A 23,964-nucleotide genomic window follows, 5' to 3' on the forward strand; every position below is an offset into this window, starting at 1 on the left:
CTCTTCTCGCCCAGCCGGCTTATTGCTCTCTGACAGGCTGAAGGTCCCCGTCCTCGTCCCTGCAGCCTGAGGCCACGGCACCTCCAGGGCAGAAGAGGCCCTGAGCTGGGGTCACCCAAGGTCACCACAGGTCCTCATGAGGAGGCAGGAGGGCCAGGGTCAGAGGGCCTGGATGAGGCTGCGCAGCCGGCTCTGGAGCTGGCGGAGGGGACGGGGACGCCCCCTGGGCCTCGGGGGTGCAGACTCCGTTTCAGACTCCCCAGGTCTGGAACTGTAGGATGGCCAGACTGTCCCTCAGAGCCACGGAGTTCGTGGCAAATTGTCACAGCTCTTCAGGAAACTCCCGTGTGTCCCTCCCGGCAGGGGACCTGGCCACCCTGTGGCGGCTGTGTGAGAGCAGCTGAGGGAGCCGGCCCCGCTGGGACGAGTCGCCTGCGCTCTGACCCCGCGTCCTTCTGCCGCGTCCAGGTCCGCTGCCCTTGGAGCCATGGAGTGCGCGGCTAACTTACAGCAGGTGCCCGGGGCGGTGCGGGAGGTGCCGGCTGCCGACCCCGCGTGCTGCCGCTCCGCCCTCGCTGTCACCGTGTCCGGCATGCTGGTGCTCACGCTGGCAGCCCTTCTGGGTGAGTGGTGTGGCGTTGGCCAGGCTCCCAAAACCAGGGACCCGCGGGAAGCCCAGGGCGGGGCTCGGTGGGGTCCCTGTGCCCATGGGGGGGAGGCCAGGCGTCCCCGTGGAGTGGAGGCTGAGCCTCGGGCCTCAGGGGAGCGCTGGGGACAGCTGGGGGCGGGGTCAGGGGCTTGGCTCCGGGTGGACAGGGGTGGCCTGAGATGGCTTCCTGGCAGGTGAGGAGGAGGGGAGGAGCCTGCGGCCTGCCTGCATGTGGCCGTGGGGCTGGGCAGTGGCTCCCCCCGCTGTTGGACGGTGGGTGCGCAGCCGGCCTGTTCTGAGTCGCAGCCTCTGGGCTCTTGTGACCACAGGAGCTTCACCTTCCTTCTACAAAGATGGAGAGAGGCAGTGGTTTGGGGAGTCCCTTGCGTGGCAGGATAGTGACCCTGCGCCTGCCCCTCACTGTCACTGTCTTAAAGATGTTTGAGTCGGGTGCAGCGGTCACACCTGTGATCCTCGTGGCTTGGGGAGGCTGAGGCAGGAGGATCCCAAGTTCAAGACCAGCCTCAGCAACTTAGCAGGGCCCTAAACAACTTGGCGAGACCCTGTCTCAAAAAAACAAAAAGGGCTGGGATGTGGTCAGTGGCTAAGTGCCCCTGGGCTCAGTCCCCGGCACCAAAAAAACCTGTCTGCAATTTGGGAGCTTCCCACGGCCTGGCCTTTGATGGGGCCCCTAGTAGCCATTCCCCGTGGCCATCGGTGCCAAGTGCAGCGCACTCTGGACTGAGCGTGTGCGTGCCTGCCCGCGTGTGGGTGGGTGTGCGTGTTGCGCGGGCCACGATGTCACCATGCCTGCGTGTGCTGTTTGGGGGAGGGTTTCACCCCTGCCCTGGGGGAGGCAGGTCGCGGAACCCCTCCAAACAGAGGGAGGCTTCGGGAAGCACTTAAGTTAGCAGAAGCCGCTTTAAAATGAAAATCCAGCCCTTCCCAGACAGCTCCAAGTTCCGTGTGTCGGGAGGCGACCCAGGTGGGCCCGGGCCTCCTCCTCACCGTCACCGCGGGAGCGTCCTGCCGGCCTGCGGGGTCTCAGGGGCACCTCGCGAGGGCGGGGCCTCCTCTCCGGCGCTGCAGGCAGCTGCCTGCGACCCTGCCTTTTAACAGAGACACGCCCGCCCCGGGAGCCCCAGGGACGCAGGGTGGATGGGCGCTCGCTCGGTCCCCCAGGAGGTGGTGGGGACTCTTGCAGCCTCCTGGGCACTTTCCAGCCGCTGTCCACCGGTTGGGCCGCGAGCAGGACCCGGGGCCTGTTCTCCGGGGGACTCGAGAACCTGTTGCGGAAGCACGGTCTCTGAACGCGGGGACTGTGGGCAGCGGTTCCGGAGCACAGGGCCGGGTGCCCTGGCGGGCTCTCAGGGCTCTGTCTGTGCAGCCCTCCTGCCCACGCAGCCCGTCCACGTGGAGCACAGTGCCGAGCTGCGGGGCATCCGCTACGCCAGCTCGCTGCTGCGGGAGACCTCCCACTACTACCGCACACTCACGCCGCTGCTGGAGTCGCTGGTGAGGGCCTGGGGCTTCAGCCCACGGCACCCCAGGGTGAGGGGCACGGGAGGCAGGGAGGCCCGGTGGAGGCTGCGGCCAGGCAGGACCAATGACGCGGTGCTGCTGCCCATGGGAGGGTGAGGCCGGAGGACGAGGCAGCCGGGAGCGTGGAGTCCGCCGGCCGAGGATCTGGTGTTGCTCTCGGGGAATCAGAGCCCGCTGGCGGGAACCGGGCAGCAGCCCAGGGGAAACAGGCCGCGGGTCCTCAGAACGGGCAAGGCAGGGCGGCGGGAGGACCGTGGCTCCCTCGGGCCGTGCTCTCGGGACTCAGCACGGCACACGCACGCGCACTCGCTCGGTTTGCACACGAACGTTGAGAGCAGGTGCCAGGAGCCCGGGGTCCACGCCTGGTGGGGACAGGCTGGTCCCTTGTCCTGGGACAGGAGGCACCAGTCAGGCGACGCTCCTGTCCGGGTCAAACACCGTGGCCTGCGCGCCTGGCTCTCAGCACCAGGTCCTCAGGTCTCCACGCTGCAGCTGTCACCGCGCTCCTGCGGGTGGCCGAGGACGCTCCGGGCGATGGGCCATGTAGCGTGCCCCTTCCTTTCCAGTGGACACTTGTTCTGTCCCCACCTCTACTGGGGTGGGTGGTGACTCTGGGCCGTGAGGACCCGGGTGTCGGAGGCCTTGCTGGACTCCGTGGGTCATGTGAGCGGGAGTGGGGTTCACTCCCTTCCTGCCGAGTGACAGTCCAGAGTGGCCGGACCTCAGCGTGTGCCCATCCTGGGGACCGAGCGATGTTTTACCCGAGTGGCTTTCAAGTGCCCCTCGCTGCCCTCGTCAGCTCCCTGGGCTCGCAGGCCTCTGCGTGCCCGCAGCCCACCCCGGGAGACCCTGGGCTTGGGCCCCGCTCGCCCTGGAGGTGGTCCAGGCCCGGGGCTGGGCCTCAGCGCGCTGCTGTCTCCTCGGCAGTTTGTGAGCAGCTTCCGGGAGACGGAGCTGGAAGCCAGCTGCCTGGGCTGCTCGGTGCTCAGCTACCGGTGAGTCGGGTGGCCGGGAAAGGGACCCCAGGGCCCAGGGCCAGCTGGGCCTCCGCGAGCCGTCCTCCCGCCCCCCTCAGGGACGGGAACGCCAGTGTCCTGGTGCACTTCCGTCTGCGCTTCCTGCGCGGAGCCCTGGGGCCGCCCAGCCTGGACCTGGAGGAGCGTCTGCTGCAGCAGGGCCTCAGGGCCAGTCTGCGGGGGCAAGGCGTGCCCCTGGCCACCTACGGCACCATCCTGTCCGCCGAGCTCACGGGTGAGAGGCCCCGCCCCGCCGCGCCCTGCCGCCCCTGGCCAGCTACAGTCCCAGAAGCCCAGTGGACAGGGCTCAGTGAGGTCTCAGCCACCTGTCCGTCCCACCTGGGACGGGAGTGGCCCCGTCCAGCAGGTCCGCTCGAATGCGCTCCCTGCCTGAGTAGCGCAGGGCTGCAGGTCGATGGCCGAAGTGTCTCGGTGCTTGTGATCACACTGGGCCTGGCAGCGGGAGGCCAAGGCCGGAGGACCGCGGGAGCCCAGGAGTGTGCGAGCAGCCCGGGCAGCAGTGACAGAGCCTGCCTCCTCTTAAGTAATGGAAGTGCTCGTTTTTAATGAGCGCACTTTACTTTTTTAATGGCCCCAAAGCATTAGGGCGATCATGGGTTTTATTACGGTTCTTTTTCTTGTGTGTGTGGTGCCAGGGATGGAACCCAGGGGCACCACCCTGAGCCACACCCCCGCCCTTTTTGTTTTATTTAAAGACAGGGTCTCACTGAATTGCTTAGGGCCTCGCTGAGTGACTGAGGCAGGCCTTGAATTTGCAATCCTCCTGCCTCAGCCTCCCCAGCTGTTGGGGTTCCAGGCGTGGCCACTACCCAGCTCCACCAGGACACTTTAAAAAAAAAAAAAAATATATATATATATATTGTTAGTTGTCAATGGATCTTTGATTTTATTTATTTATACGTGGTGCTGAGCATTGAATCCTGGCCTCCACGTGCTAGGCAAGCACTGACCACTGAGCAACACCCCAGCCCCCACCAGAACACTTGTAGGTGTGCTTCACCGTGCCTGGTCTCGTTGTTGTATTTTATTTATGTGCTTTTTGCGGCTAGGGTGAACCCAGACCTTGCACACGTGAGGCAAATGCTGTCCCCTGAACCCTGCTGCTGGGTCCTGTTCTGTCCACCTCTTGCATGTCTAATTCTCACGTCGAACCTCACAGGGAGGCACAGATGGGAAAGCCCAGTACGTGCAGGGTTGGATGATCCAGGTTCAGGCACCCACAGGGGTCTTGTCTCATGCTCCCCAAGGAGAAGGGGTCCTACTGCACAGACCAGAGTGTGTGTGCCTGTGTGCCAATAAAACTTTATTGACCACAGCCAGCGGGGGTGCTGACCTGACTGGCACTTGCAGGTTGCCAGCCTGCCGTAGAAACGGGAGTGGACCTGTGCTCGAAATCCACTGCAGGGGGCAGGGTCTTGCCCGGAGAGTGAACTGGGGACCTTTCCTGCTGCCGTAGATCGGATTTGTCACTTGAGTTCACTGTCCAGGGCCTCATGGTCCCTGCCCGCCAACCTGAGGTGCCGTTGCCGAGCCGGCGTGGTGTTCGCTTTCTGAGCTGGTGCTGGTGGAGCGCAGCGGGTGCAGGAGGGGCCTCCGGGAGCCCACGCCCAGCGCGTTCCCCTCTGTTCTTCCCCAGGGAGCCGCGGGGGACCTGTGGCCGTGATGGAAAGAGACCTAAAATCAGGTGGGCTTCCGCCCTCGGCTGACGCTCCTTCCAGGTCCGCAGAACGAGATGCTGTCCTGGGCGCCAGCCTCCTGTGGGGGGCCATTGTCCTGTGTGGGCAGCGGTTCAAGAGGGTCCCTGAGGACCGGCCGTGCGTCCCACCAGCCGTCCTCAGTCAGGGCAGTGCAGACCCCCAGGACTGGGCCGTGTCTGGGGACATCCGTGGCTGTCAGGACTGGGAGATCCGGTCCCAGAGAGGGGGAAACCGGGGGTGCTGACCAGCATCCTGCAGGGCCCAGGACACCCTGGAGAAGGACCCAGCTCCATGTCCACAGCATCCAGGTGCCAAGACCCGGGGCTAATGGAGGAGAACTTCCTGCTCAGAGGGACTCCAGAGCACGCCGGGCCAGACGGCCTCGCCCAGGGCCTGGCCCCGGGGCTGGGCTCCCTCCCCACCCGGCCGAGATGACAGTGGGCAGTGCCCTGGGGCCTCGAAGGGCCTCCAGCGGCCCAGGGGTCTCACAGGGGTGACTGTCCTGGGGATGCTAGGCCACACCTGGGGACACTGGCACCCCGTCTGGGCTGTTCTGGCCTGCAGTGGTGAGTCAGGGCCCAGGACGCCACCCAGGGAGGGACCGCGGCCATGGACCCAGGAGCAGCCCCGGCGGCCCGGTCCCCTGTACCCTGTGGGTGTCTTCTGCGGGAAGAAGAGCCCCCAGGAAGGCTGTGGATGGAGGCACCGCTTCCTGGCAGGCGTGTGTGCCCGCGCTTGGTATCCCTGCACGGGTTCGCTGTGACCTGCTTCTTGCTGTCCTGACCCACCCAGGGGGACACGGGCTCTGGGCTCAGCCTCTCCGCTTCCTGACTTGGCCCTGGAGGGCTTCGTGGTGTGACCCGTGGTCTCTGTCCCAGCTGGCTGAGGCCTGTCCAGCCTGTCACGCGTCAGCGTCCTGGTGGCCAGCGGAGGTTCAGGGGAGAGCCTGCCTGTGGCCTGCTGCTGGGCTTGGTTGAGGAGAACAGGAAGGGACGGGGTCTCCCTGCCCACACATGGGCAGTGGGGGTCCAGCAGGGCCCGTGGGCAGGGAGAAGCTGCTGTGGAAGAAGCTGGGCTTCCACCAGCCCCAGGAGGAGGGCTGCTGCCCAGGGTCGGTTTCCATGAAGGGCCAAGGGAGGCGGCAGGCTCAGGTGCGACGGGTTGGGTAATTGGTACGGCACCCGGGCCGCGTGGATGCACGCAGGACGCCATGGCTAAGAAGAGCTCGTCACGGGGACGCCATGTGGGCAGTGGAGGCCCAAGTTTCAGCCCTGCCTCTCTGAGGATAGGGTTTGGGGACACTGAAGCAGGATGGCCAGGCACGGGGGCACAACTTGGGAGGCTGAGGCAGGAGGATCACGAGTCTGAGGGGTGAAGGAGCCTCACGCCTCTAGCCCGGCCTCGCCGCTGTCAATGGTGGCTTTCGTGCTGGGATATTTGCACACATCTTCTATCACGGCTTTTCTAGCTGTAGGTGGACGACAGCGCTGTGGATTTCTGTGTGGTGGTGAGGACGGGGCCCAGGGCCTCACCACGAGGCAAGCGCTCCGCGCTGAGCCCCGCCCAGCCCCCATTTCTTGCTTTAAAAACCCGTTAGCGGAGGACTCAAGAGCACACAGGGCTTCTCTGTCGCGCAGCCTGCCCTGGTGTGGACGGACTGGCCTCCTCGGGTCCCGTTCCCATTCTCAGGCCGCAAGGGTCCCTGGCAGTCCAGAGGCAGGCCGAGCGCTCGGGGAGGCTCCTGCTGTGGAGGCCCAGGTGGACCAGCTGCATCCTGCTGCTGCTGGAAGAGGTGGAGAGGGCAGGAGCTCCGTGTCCTCTGTCCTCAGGCCGCTGTCCCGGGAGCTCCTTCTCCTGCCAGAACCACCAGTGCGTGGACAAGGTGAACCCCGAGTGCGACGGCAGGGCCGACTGCTCCGACGCATCGGACGAAGCGCACTGCGGTCAGTCTGCCCGGCTCCACACCTCCCCTCCCGGGCGGGCCGAGGGAGGCAGGGGCAGACGCGGGCGGGCCCGAGGGGGGTCTGGCCACACAGTGGGAGCCTGAAGGCCAGCAGCCAGATCCCGTCCTGCAGAGGGGTCTCCTGTTTCAAGCCAGAGAAGCAGACATCTTCCAGCGACTGTAGCCCACGCAGTGAGGCGAGGCTAGGGTGAGGCTGGGGAGCGGGGAGGGGCACGCTGCAGCGGCTCGGGGGCCCTCCCAGAGCAGGAGGGAGGCCGATCCGCTGGGCGAGCGCGTGTGACTGCCCTTCCCCTGAGGCGCGTGGGCCAGATTTTTTCGGGCTGGGAGGTCTGCCACCGACGAGAGGCACGAGCGGGGAGAAGCACAGGTGTCACACGCGCACACGTGGCCTCGCGGCCGTGTGGCCGCTCACGCGAAGCAGCTCGGACTTCTGCATTAGAGAGGCTTTAGCTGAGGACAGGCGAGGGCGGCGGCCGGCTGGGTGGGAGCGGTGGGGGCCCTGGCGTCCCTCGCCGCCCGCCGAGTCGCAGAAGGAAGCTGGACCTTGTGAAGCTCCTGGCGCTGGGAGGCGTGGGGCCTGCCTGGACGGGCGGGGATGATGGGGACAACGCGCTTGTCCTGTGGCCCCCGTGAGCCCTGCGGCTGGGTGAAGCTGGCGACCGTGCTGGGTCCCCGAGACCACCCGAGGGACTCCAGAACCCAGAAAGGCCGTCAGACTCGAGGTCGCAGCCTCCACGGTGGAGGGCGGGGAGGAGGCGCACTGGGCAGGGTCCCGAGCAGCACCTCCTCAGCCTGTGACAGGGTCCCCACACGCCAAAGCTGTGCCAGGGCGGGTGCCCGTGCCCGCGTCCGCCAAGCCGCCCTTTCCGTGAAGACGCCCTCTGGCCCGCGGGGCTCCCTGCTCGGGTCAGCAGTGGCCCTGTTTCCCAAGGAGGTCACACTCACGGTGCTGGGCTCCCCGTGGGGCGCAGTCCCTCCCCAGGCCCCACCGCAAGTCACACTGAGCACAGAGGCCGCAAGCGGGCACCGAGGGGGGCCCCAGCCGCGAGGGCAGGTGCTCCTGCAGCCGCAGGGTGTGGCCTGGAGGTGGGGGCCACTCGGTCCTGGTCCACCCGTCCCAGCTCCCGGCACCAGCAGAGCAGCAGAGGGACCTGGTGCCGTGCCCGCGGCGGGGACCACATCCCCCACAGATAGGCGGGCAGACGCTGCTCCTTCACCAGCGGCCCGCAGGGCAGACGCCGGCAGGCAGGGTGGGGAGACCGGGCAGGACCGGCGTCCTGGGCCGCCAGGGGGACGAGGAGACGCCTGTGTCTTGCAGACTGCGGGCGGCAGCCGGCCTGGAGGACTGCGGGCAGGATTGTGGGCGGCATGGCGGCGGCCCCAGGGGAGCTGCCCTGGCAGGCCAGCCTGCGTGAGGACAAGCAGCACTTCTGCGGAGCCACCGTCATCGGCACCAGGTGGCTGGTGTCTGCCGCCCACTGCTTCAACGAGTGAGCTGCCCTGGGCTCCCGCCTCCTCCTTCTCCGTCCCCTGGCCTCGGCAGAGGCCGGACACGAAGCGCACCGGACACAGGCGCCTAGGGGCCCGGTTCCTGGCCCCGTGCAGGGCCAGGTCCCGAGCTGCCCGTCCCCAGTGAAGCCCAGTCCCCTGGGCACAGCTCCTGCCCCTCTGGCCACTCTCCCCGCCTCTGTGACTGAGGCCCTTGGCCTCCTGGGCATCTGGGCGGGTCCGGCTCCTGCCCAGGGAGGCTCCAGGGTGGGGGAGCAGGCTGTGGGTCCACAGCGCCCTCGGTGGCACCTGGCTGGCCCGACCTGGGGCTCAGGGGCCACTAGCGCTCGGCCTCAGGTCCGGTGGGTGCGCCCAGACTGCCTGGCAGGTGGTCCTCGCCTGCCGGAAGAGCCGCAGGCCGCAGCCCGTCCCGCCACCTCCCCTCCTGCCCACAGGGAAGGCCTGACCTGCCATGTCCCCACCGTGGCTTCAGACTCCCCGCAGGGGTACAGCGGCATCTTGGCGGCGCTGACTTGCATTTCCCTCATGGGGGTTTTGTTCACCGTGGAATTGCTGCCTTCCTCTTGGTTTGTGTGTGTGCACACGCGTGTGTGCACGCCTATGGCCCTGGCACTGAACCAAGGGTGCTCTGCCACTGAGCCACGCTCCCGTCCTTCTTTTAAGACAGGGCCTCCATAAGTGGCTGAGGCTGGCCTCAAACATGCCATCCTCCTCCCTCGGCCTCCTGAGGTGCTGGGATGACAGGCGTAGCCTCTGTGCCCAGTCACTGAGATACTTACCACACTGCTTTTCAGGGTCACTCTCTGAGTTTTGGGGCGCCCCATCCATTGTGAACCCGTGTGAGGCCTTTCCTGCCTCACCCCATTGGTCCTGTCCTCAGTGGGCCTCTGGCTTGTCCCCACAGATTCCGGGACCCGTCAGAGTGGGTGGCCTTCACGGGCACCACCCACCTCAGTGGCTCGGAGGCCAGTGCTGTGCGCTCCCGGGTGGTCCGGATCGCCAGGCACCCCTTCTACAACCCGGACACGGCCGACTTCGACGTTGCTGTCCTGGAGCTGGCCCAGCCCCTGCCCTTCGGCCGCTACATCCAGCCCGTGTGCCTGCCGGCCACCAGCCACGTCTTCCCGCCCGGCAGGAAGTGCCTCATCTCAGGCTGGGGCTACCTCAAGGAGGACTTCCGTAAGCACCCCGGAGCCCCTGGCGGGCAGGCCGGCCAGGACCTGGGCCCCAGGCCGGGTGCTGCCGGTCCTTGTCCTCCCAGGAGTCTGCATGTGCAGACGCCACCGTGAGCCAAGGTTTATGTGCGGCCAGCGGGATTTCTGTGGTCTTCGCAGACGTGCACAGAATGCACACTTCCCCTCGGTGTTGGGGACAGAGCTGGGGCCTGGCACACGCCAGCCGAGCCCCCACTGAGAGCCACCCTGCCTTCTATGTTTTGTTTTGAGGCAGACAGGGTCTTGCTGAGCTGCTGAGGCTGGCCTTAAGCCTGCGAGCCTCCTGCCTCAGCCTCCTGAGCTGCTGGGTGGCAGGCATGGCTGCCGTGCTCAGCTGTGATAAACTGAACAGCCTGAGCCGGGCCGCGCCAGGCCAGGTGTGCCCGCAGGCTTCGCCAGCGCCTGCCCCTCCCCTGGCACGGGCCCTGCCGTCCCTCCTGGGGCTCGTCCCATGAGCTGAGCCCTCCGGCCCTGCCCCAGCGGGCCTTCCCGCCAGGCCACGCCCTGCCGAGGGCTGCCCTGGCCCGCCTGGCTCTCTGTGCTTGGCAATCTCACGGTGGGTACAGGCGTCAGCGCCTGGAGCAGGAGGCCTCCACACCTCAGGGGCACGCGGTGTGGTCGGGAAGCCAGGCGGGTGCCAGGGGCCAGGCAGAGCCTCCTGGGAAACGCCCAGCTGGGCCAGCACCCGGGAGCTCAGGCCCTGGCTTGCGGGGCGAGGGTCACTCCGCGCTGGGCCAAGCGGGGAAGAACGCCCATGAAAGGCTGCGAGGGAGCTGGGGCAGCGGCCTTAGGAACCGACTTTCAAGGGGGTGGACATGGGAAGCCAGACGGTCGTCAGGTCAGAAACACAACAATAATAATAGCAGAGCAAGAGCCGGCCCAACGCCCGTGGCCAGACACGCAAGGCCCGGCCTGTGCTGAACGATGGGTCTCCGTGTAAGGACCCTGAACAGCCGCATGCCGCCTCTGGTTGCTGCCTGGCAGCAAGTCCAGGGCGTGGCGGGCGAGAAGACAGGGCCAGCACAACCCGAAAGGCAGGGTGGGTGCAGCGCCAGGGCCAGCAGGGCGTCCGGAGAGGCGTCCTGGAGAGGAGCTCCAGGGGAGGTGGGCCAACTGCAGAGGGTCGAGCACCTGCCACAGGGTCAGCACACGCTGGCGCCAGCTGCGGGCAGGGCAGGTCTTAGCAGGGTAGAAGAGAGGGACCCAGGGAGCAGAGAAGAAATGACCATGACGGGCCAGGCCAGGACCCGTGCTACCCAGCGTCTGAGGTGGCAGGTGCCAGGCAGAGCTAGGGATTGAGCCGACAGGAACAAGAGAGCGCAGAGCAGGCCCACCTGGAAGGAGGGGGCTGAGACCCCGAGAAGGGGAGGCAAAGCGCGGAGCCCTCCGACCTGTCCAGGTAGAGAGAGGGCAGCTACCTTTTGCTAGTTTTAGCAGGGTGCTGCAAGCAGCCCCACGGACAGCTGGGAAAACAGGCTTAGAGAGGAGGTGGTCTTGGCCTCCTGGCTGGGGGTGGCTGCTGGGGCGCCAGCACTCTCAGCCTGCTTTTCTCTCCCCATCTGGGCAGTGGTCAAGCCAGAGGTGCTGCAGAAAGCCACTGTGGAGCTGCTGGACCAGGCCCTGTGTGCTGGCCTGTACGGCCACTCGCTCACGGACAGGATGGTGTGTGCTGGCTACCTGGATGGGAAGGTGGACTCCTGCCAGGTGAGCTCCCGGGTTCTGCCTGACCCTCCCCAGGGAAAAGCATGAGGGACGGGAACTTGTCCAGTGATGAGGACGGCTGGTGAATGGAGCCCTGTGGGGCGTCGCTGTGAGTCCCTGGAGCCTGGTCGTTGCTGGCTGTATCCAGGCAACGCACTGCCGTGTTTCCCAAATGTGGCACCCGAGGGTGAGGCCGCTGTGGCCCCCAGCCTCACGGTACCTGGGAGCGCCTCTCCCTGCCCTGGCACGCGGCCCTCCCTCTAGCTCTCTGAGGCCTCCTGGCTCCTGGCCTCAAGACCCCGTGTCCAGTGCTTGGCACACTGTGGAGCCACTGCCTCATTTCCAGGGTCAGGTGGAGGCAGGAAGGCAGCCTGTGCTCACGTTTCCATGAAACCCTGGGCCTGGGAAATAACAGGAGGCAGCTGTTTAAGAATGAGCACTCAGCACTGCTCAGGAGGCCGGGGCAGGAGGCGTGAGGCCCAGGCCAGCCTCTGCGGCTCAGCCGAACCATGCCTCCAAGGAAGGGCTGGGCGCGGCTTGCTGACAGAGCACTTGCCTGGCGTGTGCGAGGCCCTGGGTTCCATCCCCAGCACTGGAGAGAAACGAGGAGGGGGACATGAGAGCCAGGGTGTGGGGTCCAGGCGGAGGTCGGCAGGAACGGTGCCTTCCTTCACAGGGAAAGGAACCCAGGTCCTGAGCAGTGACCGTGACTCGTGAGCTCGGGCTGGGCGAGCCTGCAGGAGTCCTGTGCTGGGCTCCTGACTGGCTGCTGCCAGGGAGCCCCCGTTCATGCTGAGGCTGTGCTGTTTCCTAGGGCGACTCGGGAGGCCCCCTGGTCTGCGAGGAGCCCTCCGGCAGGTTCTTTTTGGCTGGCATCGTGAGCTGGGGAATTGGTTGTGCAGAAGCCCGGCGTCCAGGGGTCTATGCCCGGGTCACCAGGCTGCGGGACTGGATCCTGGAGACAATCTCTGCGGCAAACAAGCCTCCCGCACCCACAGCAGCTTCTGTCCCGGCCACCCCCAGCACCGCCTGGCTGACCAGCCCTGAGAGCCCTGCAGTCCCCACCCCCACCAAGGCCACGCAGGCCACCAGCCCTGCACCCCTGGACTCTGCCACAGCTCCTAAACCACAAGGTAATCCCCAGGCAGAGTGTGCAGGCCAGTGTCAGCTGCTGTGCAGGGTTGGACTGGCTGGTACTGGCTTTCTGAAGCGTCCAGTGGGAAGAAGATTGGTGATCGATTACTAATGCCTGCCATGTGCAGGGGCACAGGAAAGATGGCAGGTTAGTTATCCTTCAGTTTTACATTTAAACTTAAAAAAAAAAAAAAAAGTGTACTGCAGAGCCGGGTGCAGTGGGGCACACCTGTGATCCCAGTGACTGGAGGTAGGAGGACTGCACGTTCAAGGCCAACCTCAGCAACTCAGCCAGGTCCTAGGCAACTTAGGGAGGCTCTGCTTCAGAATAAACTCAAAAGGGCTTGGAATGTGGCTCAGTGGTTAAGCGCCTCTGGATTCAACCCCCAGGACCAGGACCCAAGACACAGCGATTTAAAAAAAAGTGTGACACAAAGCCTGGTGACATGAGGAGCAGAGGAGGGCATGCATGGGTGGTCTGCAGGGTCCGGGGAGTCACGTAGGACCTTGGGAGCAGGTGGGGAGGCTGGCTGTGAGCCCGCGCCTGGCCCCGGGGCCCACTGTGGGCCCGGGTGTGTCCCTCGCACAGATGTCCTCAGACCTTCCTCTTGGGGGCTGGGATGGAGCCCTGCTGTGTGCCAGGCAGGGCTGCCCAGGAGCGGGGCTCTCCTGTGCCACCTGCCTTTGCTCCTCGGGTCGTCGGATCTTTTGGTGGCCTGTTTACATTCCCAGCTGTCCTTGCCTGAGAGGTGCCCTTGGGGACTGGCCCTCAGTGGAAGGACTGCTGGGGCGCTGCGGTGGCCTGGCTCAGCCGTGTCCCCCAGGTCTTCCCATGAGCCCATCTGGGGACCACTTGTTTGACGGGTGCTATGCAGTTCACTCCAAGTGTGTGGCTCAGTGGCCTGGCACATTCCCAGAGTTGTGCAGCCATCACCACTAGTTCCAGAACATTCCAACAACCCAAAAGGAAGCCCGTCCCCATGAGCAGGCCCCCAGGCCTCCCCAGCCCTGCACACCCAGATCCATATCCTGTCCTGGACCCTCCTGTCCCTGGGCCACACTCTGTGGCCTTGTGTGTCTGGCTCTCACTGAGCCCAAGGTCCCCAGGTCCATCCACTCTGCAGCTGTGTCATCTCGCTCATGTGACTGTGGGACGTTCCAGGTGTGACGCCTGGGCTGTCCACCTCTTGGACAGGATGTGTGGGCGTATCAGCTCCTGGTGGGTGGGGGATGTGGTGACTCCTGTTTAACATTCGAGGACACTCGTGAGCCTCCTCACGGAGACCTCCTTCTCCATGCCGGCTACAGTGTGGAGTCCCTGGGAGGACAGAGGGCTTCATTTTGCCTGGAAGGTCAGTGGCCTGGGTGCAGAGCTTCCCACAAAGGGCCTCTGGCCAGTACTGCCCAGGGCCTGGGTGCAGCCTAGCTGAGCTGTGTGCTGACCTGCTGGCCTGCCTCTGAGCTCCGACATCCACACTGCATCAGTCACCTGCCCCTGTCCCCAGACCCCAGAGAGCCCAGTCTGCACTTGTCTGGTGAGCGGCATAGGCCCCTCACTGCTGGGCCTTCTCTGTGGCCGGGTGCCTGGCACCTGGGAAGTCCACCTGCCCTGTGACTTTGCTTGCTCAGGTCTCCACTGTCTTCTTCCCACGTCACCCACGCTGTCTGGCCCTAGGACACCTGGGGGCCTCCACTGCTCCATTCGCAGAATGGGATGACCCAGTCAGACGGATGCAGGCCCCAGGACGCTAGTGTCCACGGCCCATGAGGACGCTTGGACTCCTCTCTCTTGTCTCCTGGCAGAGTGCGGGGCCCGGCCTGCGATGGAGAAGCCCACCCGAATAGTGGGTGGACTTGGGGCTGCATCCGGGGAGGTGCCCTGGCAGGTCAGCCTTAAGGAAGGTTCAAGGCACTTCTGCGGAGCCACGGTGGTGGGCGACCGCTGGCTGCTGTCCGCCGCCCACTGCTTCAACCAGTAAGGCCCTCCGCATCGCCCACCCGCGCCACCCTCCACCCTCGGGCGTCCAGCGCCCACCACCCAGAGCGCACCGCGCAAGGGCCCGCTGCCCGCTTCCCGCTGGATCACCTTCTGAATGCTCAGAGGGACCCTGGCGGGAGGACTCACGGCCTGCGGGGTGGGAGGAGGGCTCCTTCCCCACTTGGACAGCCAGACAGCGGTCCATCTGTGACCTTCATAAAGCCACAGAGGACTTCGGGATAGAGCGAAGCCCCAGAGTCTCCCTCTGGACTCAAGCTCCCGGGTGGGGGGGTTTTCCCGGCAGCCCTGATGGTCCCCTCTTCCTCTGTGGCCACGCCCCTTGCACGCGGCCCACCCCTAGCCCCTCCCTACCCATAGCCCTAGCCATCCCCCTCCCATAGCTGCTCCCCTCCCCGCCCTCCCGACCCATAGCCCCTCCCATCCCCCCATGGTCCCGCCCTTCCCTACTCGTAGCCCTCGCCTCCTCCACTGATAGCTCCTCCCCTATCCCCGCCCCCTACCCATACCCCCTCCCCTATCCCCGCCTCTACCCATAGCCCCTCCCCTCTCCCCGCCCCTACCCATAGGCCCTCCCCTATCCCCGCCCCCTACCCATAGCCCCTCCCCTCTCCCCCCCCTACCCATAGCCCCTCCCCGCTCCCCGCCCCCTACCCATAGCTCCTCCCCTATCCCCGCCCCCTACCCATACCCCCTCCCCTATCCCCGCCCCTACCCATAGGCCCTCCCCTATCCCCGCCTCTACCCATAGCCCCTCCCCTCTCCCACCCCTACCCATAGCCCCTCCCCGCTCCCCGCCCCCTACCCATAGCCCCTCCCCGCTCCCCGCCCCCTACCCATAGCTCCTCCCCTTCCCCGCCTTCCGCCCCCCACCCTGCAGCCCCTCCTCCTCCACTCCGCCTCCCCGTGGCCACGCCCATGCCTGTGCCCCTCCCTCGCCCGTGGCCCCTTCACCTGTGCTCCTGTTTGGGCGCATCTGCGTCCCCTGTCTCACAGCACCAAGGCCGAGAGAGTGCAGGCCCACCTGGGCACCGCGTCGCTCCTGGGCGTGGGCGGGAGCCCCGTGAAGCTCGGGCTGCGCAGGGTGGCGCTGCATCCCCGGTACAACCCGGGCATCCTGGACTTCGACGTGGCGGTGCTGGAGCTGGCCAGCCCCCTGGTCTTCAACAAGTACATCCAGCCCGTCTGCCTGCCCTTGGCCATCCAGAAATTCCCTGTGGGCCGCAAGTGCGTGATCTCGGGCTGGGGCAACACGCAGGAAGGAAACGGTGAGCACCGCCGCGTGCGGAGGGAGGCCTGGGCTGGGCAGGGTGGAATACGCCGCCCTTCCCCGTACGCGGGCCACCCACTGCCCAGGGACCTGTGCCCCCGCTTGCCTCTGACCTGCCCCTGGGAGCCATTCCTCTCCTCACACCTGTGGCTCACAGTCCACACGGTTCTCGCAGATTGTTCACGGCTGCTTTCCAGCCCAGTGGCCAGCTGAATGGTGGCCACAGAGACTCCCTGGCCCTTTCTAGAAGAAGTGTGCCGGCCTTGCCAGGACGTTGAGCTCCTGCCCCTGAGAGTGAAGGCTCCTTCAGAACCGGGGACGGCCTTCCCAGAGGTGCAGGGTCAGAAGAGAGGCCCAGGATCCCAGCTGGGGTCTGGACCTGCCTCTGCCCTTGTGACTAAGCCAACTGTGAAGCAGTAGGCCTCCGCAGCTCGGGGACAGCGCCAGGCCAGGCATGAATTAGTTGCCACTGACACGTTTTGGGTTCTCCTTCACGGCAGCCACCAAGCCTGACATTCTTCAGAAGGCGTCTGTGGGCATCATAGACCAGAAGGCTTGCAGTGTGCTGTACAACTTCTCCCTCACTGACCGGATGCTCTGTGCTGGCTTTCTGGAAGGCAAAGTGGACTCCTGCCAGGTGAGGGTCAGGGGCCCTCAGGGGGGGCGCCAGTCTACTTGAGTGGAGCTGGATTTTGGAGGCACTCAACCTGTTATGCAGAGATGACATAAAGGACTTTTCCATACAGCAGAGACCTGGAGGCCCAGAATAGGAGCCTGGTTGAGCCGTGGAGTGTGGCCCAGCAAGCACCAGGTCCTGGTGTCCCTCCCCAGCACGCACAAAGAATAAAAGAAAGGATAGGGCACGGTGGTGCACATCTGTGATCCCAGCGGTTTGGGAGGCTGAGGCAGGAGGATTTGAGCTCAAAGCCAGCCTCGGCAACTTAGCAAGGCCCTAAGCAACTTATCGAGACCCTGTCTTAAAATAAAAAAATAAAAAGGGCTGAGGATGTGGCTCAGTGGTTAAGTGCCCCTGGGTTCAATCCCCGGTACAAAAAAAAAAAAAAAAAAAAGAAAGGAAGGCAAGTGGCCACTACCTGCAAGGGGACCCCAGCCAGCCCTGCTTCTGAAACCAGATGCCTGGGCCCTGATTCTGGCTCGCTGTCTCTGTCTTGCTTTGCAGGCTGGGGAAGGGAGTGTGAACCCAGGGACTTGAGCGTGCTGGGCAAGCACCTATCACCAAGCTACATCTCCAGCCCTCGTATTTTATTTTTGTTTGGGAGCAGGGTCTCACTAAGTTGCCCAGGTTGGTCTCAAACTTGAGATCCTCCTGCTTCAGCCCCAAGTAGCTGGGATGATAGGCATGTACTACTGCACTGGGCATCTGGCTCAATCTTGTACCAGTGATGTCACCCCAGACAAGTCACTCAACCTCTCTGGGTCTCAGATTCTCCTCTGATCACAGCAATACCTATCTCCTAGGAGTGTGGTGAGGACAGGGCCTTGCAGCGTCATTCTTAAAAAATATGTTTGGGCTGGGCTGCGGCTCAGTGGTGATCGCTTGTCTAGCATGTGTGGGGAGGTACCGGGTTCAATTCTCAGCACCACATATGAATAAATTAATAAAAATAAAGGTCCATTGGCAACTATATATACATACATGTATGTATATATATATGTGTGTGTATATATACATTTTAAAAGTTCATTCTACTTATCTTTATATGTTGTGATAATAACTAACAGAATAAGTGGTAAACAATATCATGTCTATTATTCTATTCATTCTCCATATAAATGGTCAGTTTATAATTGTTCATTTGTCATCTTGAAAGCATTGAATGAGTAAAGCAATTTGCAAACTGTGGAACGTATTCATATAAACATTTAGAGTACTGTTGCATATTTTCTAAAAACAGAAAACACCAGCATGCAGTGGGGTCAGCCCTAGGAGGAGGCAGCAGGTCCCCAGGAGTGGGGGCTGGCCTCCCTGCTCTAACAAAACGCCCCCACATTCAGTGCAGCTGAACCCAGCGTTCTGCCGGCACATGGTTTTGTGGGCCGGGGACTCGGGCAGCCCCAGGAGGCCTTGCTGGGAGGAGTCCAGGTGCCAGCGTCCCCACTGGCCAGCCATGCCTGTGGGGTCTCCACCAGGCCGCCTTGGGCTTCTTTTCAAGTGGAAAGCGAGGTGGAAGTGCAAGGCTCTCTTAGGGACCCCAGGGCCTCCCCGGGGTGGTGAGGGCCTGTCAGGGCCGGGGACACGGAACCTCTCAGTGCTCAGAGCGCCGGGCCTCTCCTCAGCACCACCAGCACCAGGAGCCCTGGGGCGCGACTGGGGAGGCCACCTTCGCAGCCACAGTGGCCGCGGGCCGCGGGCGCGCTGTGAGTCTCAGCTTGCCAAGTGGTGGGTTCTGGGCGATCCTTTGTGATGCAGAAGGCAGGCAGGGCAGGGCGGCCTGGGGAGCAGGGGCTCCCTGGTGGGGTGTCCGTGGCCATGCTTCTCTCTGGGAGTTCTGCAGTCTTCAGTCCACCACAGGGAGAGCAAGGACGACGGAGGGGAGCAGTAGCCGGGGCCAGCTCAGGCCACACAGGCCCGGCTGCAGCTGGGTCTCGGGTCCTTAGCCACTCCCAGGCCTCTGATGGGTGCTGGGTGGTTTTCTCCTTTAGGGCGACTCCGGGGGTCCCCTGGCCTGCGAGGAGACCCCGGGCGTGTTTTACCTGGCCGGGATCGTGAGCTGGGGCATGGGCTGTGCTCAGGCTCAGAAGCCTGGCGTGTACACGCGCATCACCAGGCTGAAGGGCTGGATCCTGGACACCATGTCCTCCGGCTCCCTCCCCACGCCTCCCCCCGCCACCACGAGGATGCTGGTCGCCTCCAGCCGCTTCCCCAGGACGACAGCCAGCCTTGCAGTCCCAAGGGTCACCACCAGCAGACTCGCCACCCCCGGGGCCAGCAGCAGGGTGACCATCCAGGCTGCCGACATGATGGTATCGGTCACAAGCTCAACTGCCAGGGGACAGACGCTACCTCCAGGCACCCCAGAGTCCACCACGCACTCCCAGCTGCCAGGTACAGGAAGCCCAGTGAGCAGGTGGTGGTGGGCCCATGAGGCCCACGGGCTGTCAGAACAGGGCGGCCTGCGGCCCCTGCAAAGCTGTTCCCCCCGCACGACCCCACCTGCGCCCGGTCCATGTCCTGACCTCCCCTCGCACAGGCTGCACTACGGCCTGGTCATGCTAACGGCCTGTCTCCACATGGGGTCACATCTGCGGCCCCAAGTCTGCCTGCACATGTGGACCTGGGGCCCGAGTGACGAGTGGTACGTGAGTGTCCTTCTCAGCCACCGTCTTCAGGCCCCGGGGGTGTGCGCAAGACTGTGCCGGGGAGAGGGCTCCACGCAGGATTCCCCCTCAGCCCGCTGGGAGCGCCCTGCCCGGCACAGGAATGGGGACCTCAGGACACAGCATGTGACATCAGGCTAGGCATGACAGGAAGACAGACAAGGCAGAGACCCTGGGGTGTGGGGCAGCTGAAGGGGACGGACGCTGGACCAGCTGGACCCAGGTGGCCAGGGCAGCAAGCCCTGGTGCTAGAAATGCTGGAGATGCTGCCACCTGCCGCGCTGCACCCTCAGGGACAGCAGCTGGCTTCCGTGGCAGGGGACGCACCGCGGGACCCGCCTCGGCTGATGAGCCCCACCTTGGCTGGGGGGTGGCGGGATGACCACCCTGGCGGAGCTGTCGCCCCGTCGAGGAGACGGCTGGCCAAGGGCTGCACCGCCCACTGCTTCCCCCCTGACCCCCGCACCTGAGCCCCCCTCCCACCTTCACGTGGGCGACACCCCTGCAGGCACCATGACCCCGGGGTCCCCACCCGGCCCAGGCCTTCCTGATCCTCCTGCATTGCCCACCCTCCCCTGGCTCCTGTAGCTCAGCATGAGGCCCTCGAGCTGTCAGGCTGCCCCAGGTCTGGAGGGCAGGGGTTCCCTGTCCCCTGGATAAGCCTGACAGCGCCCACTGGGCAGAGCCACAGCCGGTGACCTCAGGGTGGGCACAGTGAAGGAGTCTATTCCTGTGGGCGTGGGGGACGCTGGGATGCAGGTGGTCAGACACCTGCTTGAGCACAGCAGTGTGGGCGATGCTGGTCACATACAGGGGGCAGGTGGGGTCTGCTCTGTAAGGTGGAGCCAGGTCCTCTCCTGTGGAGATGAGGACAGGGCAGTGGTGAGCGGTCACAGCGAAAGCTTTATCAGAGCTCTGCTCCTGGGGTGCAGTGGAGGCCCGGGCACGGGGGTGCGTTTCACTTGGTGGTCAACCACCCCAGCGAGTCAGAAGGCAGAGGTGGCTTGGAGAGGGACAGGACAACTCTCTTCTGCGGACAGGGCTTTGAGCGTTGCTCACAACAGGCACTGGCCTCCTGGGGCCTGGGCACTGACCTAGCTGACCTTTGCCATCTCACTAGCTATAGTGTGGGATGTCCTAACTGGGGCTCCCAAAGGGGCAAGGGAGCTCCCCTAGAGGGGGACATGCACTGAGGGTGCAGGCCACCAGCATCCCCAGAGAGGATGTGCTTCTGGGACTCCCCGGGACACCTGGTCTCGGGGAGGCCCTGCGGGGCAGGGGCTCTGGCTGCCCAGGAGGGCAGGGCTCGGCAGCTCCAGCCTGCCCTTCCTTCTAGCGGGTCACAGCCCTTCTCCTAGCCACCTGGGGGTTTGCTGAGGCAGGGGCAGGAGGACACTCCCCAGGCCTCCAGGGTAGGGAGGCCAGCAGGGTGGTGGGGGCCAGGGCCAGGGCCTTGCCAAGAGAAGATGCCTGCAGGAAGTATGGGGTGCGCGCTCCCCTGTGGCTCCTGACCCAGGTGGCCCCTACAGCCCTCTGGATCCACCCTGTTCTTCCTCCTGCTGTCTTCTGAGGATGTCACCCCAGGTGTGTAGGGCACCAGGAGCCACAGGGCTGACCCCGAGGGCAGGAGGAAACTCAGCCCCAAAGCACTGAGACACACGAGGTGGTGGTGGGATGGGTCCCTGCCCAGGTGCCCAGGGTCGAGCTGGGGTCGTGCACTTCAGGTGCTCTTGGAGGTCAGAGGGCTCCGCTGCAGGACCAGGAGCCAGAGGCGGTCCCCTCACCCCGACCTGCCTCCCTGCAGGCTGTGGCCTGCCACCTGCTGCAGCGCTGGCCAGGATCGTGGGTGGCAGTGCAGCGGGCCGTGGCGAGTGGCCGTGGCAGGCGAGCCTGCGGCTGCGGCGTAGGGAGCACCGCTGTGGAGCCGTGCTGGTGGCGGAGAGGTGGCTGCTGTCCGCTGCGCACTGCTTTGATGTGTGAGTCCGCAGTCCCCGGTGCCCGCGCTGCAGCCTCCCTTTCTGGGCCGGCATGCCCACGGAGCCACAGGCCTGCTGGCCAGGTCACCCCTCCCGGGGGCATCGAGCCCACGGGGGACAGGGGGTCACTTCCTTCCCTCAGCTTCCACCTTGGTCTCAGTCCCCAGGCGACCTCTCCCTGGCAGGGTGCTCTGTAGAGCACAGGCGAGGGGACACCTAGCCCAGGGTGTACCCCCTGAGCCCCGGACATGACTTGGGGGTGGAGGGGGCCAGCAGGCTGTGGCCCGCAGGACCTGTGGCCCCCACACGCCCCCTCCAGAGCACCATTTTGGAAATAGGTTGTTCCGTGGTGTGTGGCTGAACGCTTTCCGGTGCGGGTCCCCTTCCCCTAAAAGGCCCCCTCTCCAGAGGAGCTGCCCTTGGGCAGGTGTGCGGGGGTGCAGCAGGGGCAGGGCCCTGCACTGGGGTCTGGGCCCACGCTATGCCTGAACCGTCCCACAGCTACGGGGACCCCAAGCAGTGGGCCGCCTTCTTAGGCACGCCGTTTCTGAGCGGCGCGGAGGGCCAGCTGGAGCGCGTGGCACGCATCCACAAGCACCCCTTCTACAACCGCTACACGCTGGACTACGACGTGGCGCTGCTCCAGTTGGCCGGGCCAGTGCGCCGCAGCCACCTGGTGCGGCCCATCTGCCTGCCCGAGCCCGTGCCCTTGCCCTCCGTCGGCGCGCACTGCGTCATCACCGGCTGGGGGTCCCTGCGTGAGGGAGGTAGGTGCGCGCGCGGGCGGGGGGCGGGGCACCGGCCAGGCGTGCGCTCCACCGCGCCCTCTCGACTCCGCTGGCAGGCTCCATGGCGCGGCAGCTGCAGAAGGCAGCTGTGCGGCTTCTCAGCGAGCAGACGTGCCGCCGCTTCTACCCGGTGCAGATCAGCAGCCGCATGCTGTGCGCAGGCTTCCCGCAGGGCGGCGTGGACAGCTGCTCGGTGAGCGCGGGAGGAAGGCGCGTCCTGAGCCACCCTCCGCACTCGGATCTTCTGAGATCAGCCAGATCCCCCTCCTGGCACCCCACTGGGGTCCTGAGGATGAGGGCGGGCAGGCTGGCAGAGGCTGCCGAGTGGCCCTGTCCACACACGCCGGCCAGCAGCAGGAGGGGCGGGCCGTAGCGTGGAGCCCGTTCCCAGGGGCGAGGCTGAGGAAGCCACTCTGAGCCATTCCCGTAGTGGTCCAGGGGGCCCCAGCCAGATGGCCCTCCCTTGACCTAAGGACGGTTAGGAGACACTGACCGGAGTAACCCCCTCTTCTCTCCCACAGGGCGATGCTGGGGGACCCCTGGCCTGCAGGGAGCCCTCTGGCCGATGGGTGTTGACTGGGGTCACCAGCTGGGGCTATGGCTGTGGCAGACCCCACTTCCCAGGTGTCTACACTCGGGTGGCTGCTGTGAGAGGCTGGATAGGACAGAACATCGAGGAGTGACCCCTGTGTGACTGTCCAGCTCAGGACTGAAGACAGGGAGGAGGGACCACTGCCGCTCAGTGGGGATTGGAGGCGGTGGGCAGCCAGTGAAGGGAGGAAGGGCATCGGGGGCAGTTGGACTGTGCACTTGGTTCCAATAAACGCAGCCCCTTGCCCCTAGCTCCCTGGCTGCACCTCCATGGCACAGCAGAAACCTCAGCCCCATGCTTTCCAGAGGCGGACAAGTCCTAGAGGGAAGGGACGCCCCCTTAACGGGCTGTGGGCCTTGCCGCCCCCCACGAACCAGCAGCCCAGAACGAGGGGAAACCGACGCCCCTGAAGGAAGCCGAGGTCCCCTCTGGGCACGTGGCTCAGGGACACATGGCTCCTCCCACAGACCCTCAGGAGAAATGCATGCCCTTTTCTGCCCCTCGGTCAGCAATTTATTGGTCCACCCTCAAGAGGCCACAAGTCGGGTGGGGCCTAACCACCTCCCACCGCATCAAGGTCCAAACAAGCGTTCTCGGCCCAGGAAAGCAGGCTGACCTGGGCACTCCAGGGAAGGCCGTGGATTCCCAGACCCGAGCTGCGCTCGCTGGTAGGGGTACACCGCGCCTGTCCCCGCACTGCGCCCCCTCACAGGCCGTGGGCGGGCAGTCCCGCTTCAGAGAGCACACCGATGGAAATGGACACCGGGTGGGGGACTCTCGTGCGCGGATTCTCGGGACGTGCCACGCCTCCGGGTCACATGTTAGCTCGTTCCCGCTGCAGCCGCGAGTTGTAGGCGCGGGACACGGTGTTCCAGGCGTCCATATAGCGGTCCATGCACATGGCGATGCATTTCTGGGGGCGGGGAGACGTGCGGCTCGGTTCTGGCCCTGTGCCGCGGACCCCGCCCCAACGCCAGGCCGCTGGGCTGCAACTGCGCACGCGCAACCCCCTCCCGCGCACGCGCAGACGCCTCCACAACTGGGGCGGGACCCGCGGGGGTCTCACCTGCTCCGAATTGTCCAAGGAGCCTCCCGGCTTCCCAATGCACTTCCGGAAACACTTGTCGGTCATCCTCTGCGGACACACGCGAGCACTCAGCCGCGACACCCCCCGGGGCTCCCCCGCCCCCGGCCCCGGCGCGCCCCGCACCTGCAGCAGTTCCTGCGCGTTGGCCACGGCAATCTGCACCTTCACCTGCTCCATGATGAGCCCCGGGTCCAGCTTCCCGCCGCCGGAGCCCCCGAAATCCGAGCCGAAGCCGCTCTCCATGGCTCCGCAGTCCGCCCGGCCAAGGCCGCGCGCGCCGACCCACCGCCGCCCGGGGCACCACGGGAAACGGAGGCCGCACCGTAACCCCCACAAGGCCGCGCGGGGCCCTTCGCGCACGCGCGGAGCTGGAGCCCCGGGTCGCTCCGCGTCCAGGCCCCGCCCCGGCCTGCCGCGCGTGCGCACCGCGGATAAACGTAAGCAGGACACGCGGGGCCCCAGGGCCGGAG

At 65.3% G+C, this 23,964-nt stretch overlaps 2 protein-coding genes across 8 annotated transcripts; one reads left to right on the top strand and one right to left on the bottom strand.

Annotated features, from left to right (window-relative positions):
• Positions 1-489: 489 nt before the first annotated feature.
• On the top strand, positions 490-23,089 carry TMPRSS9 (transmembrane serine protease 9). 7 transcript variants are annotated; one of them, XM_079115934.1, is made up of 18 exons: positions 490-623; positions 2,037-2,164; positions 3,119-3,186; positions 3,267-3,442; positions 4,865-4,912; positions 6,755-6,868; positions 8,207-8,378; positions 9,302-9,576; positions 11,179-11,315; positions 12,127-12,445; positions 14,250-14,421; positions 15,439-15,710; positions 16,213-16,349; positions 18,377-18,779; positions 20,856-21,027; positions 21,529-21,794; positions 21,872-22,008; positions 22,337-23,089. In XM_079115934.1, exons 1-18 carry the CDS (start codon positions 593-595, stop codon positions 22,496-22,498), a joined length of 3,189 nt encoding a protein of 1,062 aa, XP_078972060.1. In that variant the 5' UTR covers positions 490-592; the 3' UTR covers positions 22,499-23,089. The 7 variants fall into 7 exon arrangements, with proteins under 7 accessions (XP_078972060.1, XP_078972059.1, XP_078972056.1 ...); XM_079115933.1 differs by having other exon boundaries at positions 21,872-22,480; XM_079115932.1 differs by lacking the exons at positions 490-623; positions 2,037-2,164 and having other exon boundaries at positions 2,653-3,442; positions 21,952-22,008.
• Positions 22,898-23,871, bottom strand: TIMM13 (translocase of inner mitochondrial membrane 13). Its single transcript, XM_079115942.1, has 3 exons — positions 23,618-23,871; positions 23,474-23,542; positions 22,898-23,320 (listed from the first exon to the last, which is right to left on the bottom strand). The coding sequence occupies exons 1-3, from the start codon at positions 23,735-23,737 to the stop codon at positions 23,222-23,224; spliced, it is 288 nt and encodes a 95-aa protein (XP_078972068.1). The 5' UTR covers positions 23,738-23,871; the 3' UTR covers positions 22,898-23,221.
• Between the last annotated feature and the right edge of the window lie 93 nt (positions 23,872-23,964).

The sequence above is a fragment of the Sciurus vulgaris genome (genome assembly GCF_902686455.1).
Source record: "Sciurus vulgaris genome assembly, chromosome: 16".
Lineage (NCBI taxonomy): Eukaryota > Metazoa > Chordata > Mammalia > Rodentia > Sciuridae > Sciurus > Sciurus vulgaris.